At 47.6% G+C, this 5,269-nt stretch overlaps 1 protein-coding gene across 2 annotated transcripts; it reads right to left on the reverse strand.

Annotated features, from left to right (window-relative positions):
• Window positions 1-208: 208 nt before the first annotated feature.
• Window positions 209-4,901, reverse strand: LOC125545497 (APETALA2-like protein 1). 2 transcript variants are annotated; one of them, XM_048709456.1, is made up of 9 exons: window positions 3,834-4,901; window positions 3,658-3,714; window positions 3,428-3,515; window positions 3,132-3,277; window positions 2,777-2,821; window positions 2,541-2,644; window positions 2,287-2,414; window positions 1,808-1,915; window positions 209-792 (listed from the first exon to the last, which is right to left on the reverse strand). In XM_048709456.1, exons 1-9 carry the CDS (start codon window positions 4,430-4,432, stop codon window positions 535-537), a joined length of 1,533 nt encoding a protein of 510 aa, XP_048565413.1. In that variant the 5' UTR covers window positions 4,433-4,901; the 3' UTR covers window positions 209-534. The 2 variants fall into 2 exon arrangements, with proteins under 2 accessions (XP_048565413.1, XP_048565418.1); XM_048709461.1 differs by lacking the exon at window positions 2,777-2,821.
• Between the last annotated feature and the right edge of the window lie 368 nt (window positions 4,902-5,269).

Genomic DNA, 5,269 nt, shown 5'->3' on the forward strand with positions numbered 1-5,269 from the left:
TTACTTCTTTTCAATATCATGAAGTCCATAATTGTTTTAGATGTTATCTCAAGACTCAAGTATTTATATTCTTGCACCAGATGCTTTGGCATCCGTTAGAGCCAAATCTTGTAACAGTGCAAGAACAAACAACAGTGCAATTCAGCAGTGGTGGTTGGCTGTAGAGCAAAAACAAGAGCCAACTGACATCCAAGAAAAGGGACTGGAATAATTCCCAAAGTAAAGGTTCCTCTTATCTTATGGTATCGGTACTGCTGAATTTCAGTGACAGGTTTGTCTACAACAATGGTATAAATCCATCTCAGATGGTGAGATGAGCTGAGGTTAGTATCTGACAGCGAGAATTATGGGACCAATGCGCCGATGCAGAGAGCGCAGAGAAGAAGGGACATTTCACTTTGGGCAGCATGGGAAATACAGTCATGAATCCAATCCACTACATGAAACCACCCCGGCGCAAGACCGAAAACGCTGAAACGCCGGAGGGGCAAAAAGATACTGGCTTCCCAGAAAATTTACAGTATGGCTTCTTTTTCAGCGGGGGTGGTGGTGGTGGTGTTGGTTGCTTGACGATGATGATGGCGCCATCGGGTCGAAGCGGAATGAGGCCGATGGGGCGCCGGGGGCAGCTGCCGCGGCGGTTTTGGAGAATCCTGATGATGCTGCAGCAGACGATGACGACGAGAAGAGTGGCATGGGTTGTGTTGGAGGAGGGTGGCTCACCCTCCATGCCCAGGTTGGAACAGCCCCTGTGGCCACCTCTGGCCTCCTGCTATGATCTCTGGCTGCTTCCTGCATAAATGAAGAATAATTTAGCTTGCTCATGTAGGATAAATTCAACAAAATTGGCAGAAATTGGATTGTTCTTTGTTTCTTTTGTAGAATCAGTCTAATTCCTATCGCTTTGATCGACATAAAGGTGAGGTAGATATGTACTCCAGTTGAACTTGCTTTCCAGGAAAAATAAAATAAGAAAATGACACATGTGAAGATACTCTTGAAGTTTAGTAGTTGAGGAATCTGAGAGGATAATTTAGGAAAAGTAGAATGGTAAACCAATTTTGGATTTTCAAAACAAATGGCAAACTGTGTACTAATCCTATTACTATATGGTGCCGACTTGCTAGCTTTCTTTTGCTTCCAAGTAAAGCTGTGAGATGTACTCATACTATTAAAATAGTATTGGTACGATTCAGATCTCTTTTCTCGCTATAAATAAATAAAACCTCTGAACAGTGGTCATACTATTATAAATAATAGCATACAAAATAGAACACCAAAACGTTCTTAGCCACATGAAGGAATATTGACCAAATTATTGGAGTGGGCTAAATCTGAATCGTCAACTCTCTAGGATGTTCCTTTAGGAGGAAAAATCAAGCATATTTATACTATATAAATAAGTGTCTCAACTTTGTAAAGTTGAGACACTTATTTCGGGACGGAGGGAGTATATCCTATGACTAGTAGTAGTGCTACCCAATTTGACAGTTTGTGAGGACTCAAGATCCTGCATATGAAAATTGTGCTAGGAATTAATGACTCTGAACTCAACAGGGATTGGGTGGACTATGAAAATCAGGCCAACTTGAGCTATAACTGCAGCCACACGAGAAAATGTTTAATTGACGCTAAGTACAACAGTAACAGCTGCAAGGGCACTATCAGTCTGCATCAGCCAGTTCTGATTGCAAAACAGAGTGGCGTCGACATGCTCAATATGTACGGTCCGATCCATATCGGGCGTCATCAGAGCCACCATGAAAATTTTAGGTGAAAGGAGCTTTAAAATTTAGTATCACCTCACCTCATTATTTAAAAAGAGGGGATATGATTGGCCATGCCAGATTGGTGGATGCTCGGTCAGAAGGGGGTACCGATGAGGGATCGCAACCATCTCAGGGGGAGCATCGACCTGCATAACACGCAAAAGATTATTTCCAGTTGAATGTCAACTAATAATCTTCCCAAGCTATTTAATTTCTGAATGAAAAATAGATAGATAACCATAGTCAGGCAGGAAAAGTAAACATGTTACTGTGTGGTGAATATAGTTTGGGCGGCGGGTCAGCCGACGGTGAAATTTAATTTTGACAATAGCTGTAGAAGTTCCTATGAAGTAAACTAGGAAAAAGACTTTGTTACGATAGGGCATCATACTGCAGTCACTAGCATGGTGATAGTGAAACTCAATTATTAATCACATAGTGGATCAGATGGCCATACAAATCCAGCAGTGAAATTGGACTGGTTGCCCAATCTTTTAAAGAAAGCATTTGTACTTGCCTTTGGTCTCTTTAGTTCAGAGCCATCATATGATCCATGGTGGAGTTGCAGGCCAAGGCTGCTCTTATCCCTTTTGGGACTTTGTGAAGTTGGTTGAGATATGCTCAAGTTGAGGTCGACATCTGCGCCTGCCAATCGTAATAATCGAGTTCAAGTTCATCAGCTAATCGCCAACGCAGAATTTTGCCAAATTACAGATACAGACATGACAAGGTTAAAAATAAAAACAATCAACTTTCTTATCATGTTGTTACCTTCAGCAGCAACTTCATTGAGCAGCTCCGCATCATAGGTGCTCGGCTCGAAGTTGGTCACGGCCTCTCTACCATTGCATTTGATCGCCGCCTTGTCGTAAGCCCTGATTTTTCCGGGACAAGAAAAAGAAGAAGAGAAACAAAGAGAAGAGATTCGAGTTGGTACTTCGGTTGATGGAGAAAAAAGAAACAACTTTTTTATTGTGCATCAATGGGCAGAATCCAAGCTCAGGAACCTTGCAGCCTCTACTTCATTGTCGAATAGCCCAAGATATATGTACCTGCACCCAAGCATGTTGTTTGAGGAACTCCCTATCCACTGCCTACTACTATTTCATTTCATTCTTCCTGATCTATGCATCTTATTTTGAACCTAAGAACTACTGCTTAAAATACATTCCTAATGGATCATGGGATCTTGTTTGATCTGATCATGACTCTCTCTTATGAGATTCAGATTCAGATCAGATAGGCCGCAGCACAATCACATCCAGAGATGCATATGTAACTTCACAAGTGCATTCAGTGCAACATGCCATGAAGTAAGAAATGTAAAACTGGTGCAAAATGGAAAGGGGAATTTGTTCTTACTTCTTGCCGAGGAACTGGCCCATGCGCGCCTCCCACCGGCCGCACTTGTGCAGGGTGACGCCTCTGTACTTGGAGCTGCCCCGCGAGAAGCCGGTGCTCTGCCGCCGCAGCACGTGCACGAACTCCTCCTTGGATAGGCCCTTCATCTGATCCAGAACATCCACCAAACAACAACAACAACAGAGTCAGAACTCAGAATTCCTTCAGTTCATCAGTTTCAACAACAGTACTAATGCACTCTGCATCTGAATAATTTGGTTGGATGAGGAACACTGGTTGGTGGCTTTGCTGATCACCTGCTTCATGTCGTCCTCGTAGTCGCTGAGGTTGAAGTTTATGTCGGCGTCGACGCCGCGGAACTTGATCGCCGCTCGATCGTACGCCCTGCGGAACATCCCAAGGTCAATTTGGCACGGTGAAATGAACAGAGTGGAGACATAACTTCAGAGTTGCAGTACAGGTGGTTCAGGTGATGATCACATCACAATTATGTACTGCGTACGTGCTTAATTAAATTTGTACGTACCTTGCAGCAGCATGTGCAGTGTCAAACCCACCCAAGTACACCTGCTTGCCGCAATCCCTGCATTCGGCGATGAACAGGAGCAAGAAAATTTGTAAGAACTGCAAAATCAGTCGGTGATATTTGAGGAAAAAATCGGGTTTCTTTTTGGGGGTGGTTGGAGGGATTGGTGTACGGACCAGATATGGGATTCCCAGCGGCCGGTGCGGCGGTAGAAGGTCACGCCGCGGTACTGCGAGCTGCGGGAGCGCGGGCCGCGGCGGCTCTTCTTGGCCACCGGCGGCTGGGCCGCCGGCGGCGGCGGGGGCGGCGCGTGCGCCTGCTGCTGCAGCTGCAGGATCCTCATGTCCGGAGGCGGCGCCGCGGGGCGGAAGAAGCCGAGCTCGGCCCAATGCTGCGGCACGGGCATCGCCGGCGGACCGCCGCCGGCGGCCGCGGCTGGGAACAGCTCTTGGGTGACGAGTTGTTGCGGCTGCAGCACGTGCTGGTAGTAGTGCCGCGGCGGCGGAGGTGGGGGCGAGGGGGTCGCCTCCTCCTCGTCGTCGTCGGCGCCGACGTCGTTCTCGCCCTCGGCGGACGCCGAGCTCCTCAGGATGCTGAACTCGAGCACCGCCCGCGGCGCCGGCGCCGGCTGGCGCGTCGAGCTGGAGGCCTCCTCGGCCGGCGCGGCGCCCCCGCCGCAGGACGCCTCCGCGTTCAGCACCGACGACTCCGACGTCCCGGAGTCGCTCCGCGCCACCGCCGCCGGCTTCTCCTCCACGTTCAGATCCAGCTCCATCGCCGAGATCACCACTTCCAAACTTCCAATCAATCAACGAGAACACCTATAGATGTATCAAACCCAAACAATCTCAATCACGAGTCGCCGGCTCGATCGATCGCTTGCTCTGCTACTTTTTCAGGAAGAAGAACCAGAGGAGGTACAGGTAGAAGCAGGTGAGTGCCGACGCGTTCTTGCGGTACATTTAGCCGCCGCCGCCTCAGTCCCAATCTTGGACGGGCATCCTACACGCCGCCGGAGATGGCGCGACGATCCTATTCCTACGGCCGCTAGCTAACCTCAGGATTCAAGAAGAACAATTTTACATGGACGGCCAATCCGGCCGGCGGTGTCAGAAAGGTGGGAGCTTTTGGAGTGAAGGGTATATGCAACAAAAGCTTGGCTAGCTCCGGCGAGCGGCGGTGGGAAACGGCCGGAGACGGGGACGAAAGGGCGGAGTAGAGAGGGTGTGTGGAGAGGGTGGAAAAAGAGGCCGGTATATATAGAAAGCGGGGTCGCCGGAAGTAGCCGGTGGCAGCCGGTTATCCTTAAAACCATTCCGCATTTGGGCGTCCTTCTTTTCTTCCTTTTGTTATCTCAAGTCTCCTACTAGCTTTATTTGGTATTTTTGTTGGGGGCAAATTATAAGGAGCAAACGAAAGAAAGTCAATTATTTCAAACTATCTACTGCTTCAGTAAAAATTCTACTAGTATATAAACTTTGTAATTTCAATGATGTTTTCAAAACTTTTGAGGACAGTCGATTGGTCTTACTGGTAGATCACCACCGCATTTCTACGATTCTATTGAACACTCATAGAATTTTGTTTGAGAAAATCAGAAAAAATTAATTAT

This window comes from Triticum urartu, chromosome 1 (genome assembly GCF_003073215.2).
Source record: "Triticum urartu cultivar G1812 chromosome 1, Tu2.1, whole genome shotgun sequence".
Classification (NCBI taxonomy): domain Eukaryota; kingdom Viridiplantae; phylum Streptophyta; class Magnoliopsida; order Poales; family Poaceae; genus Triticum; species Triticum urartu.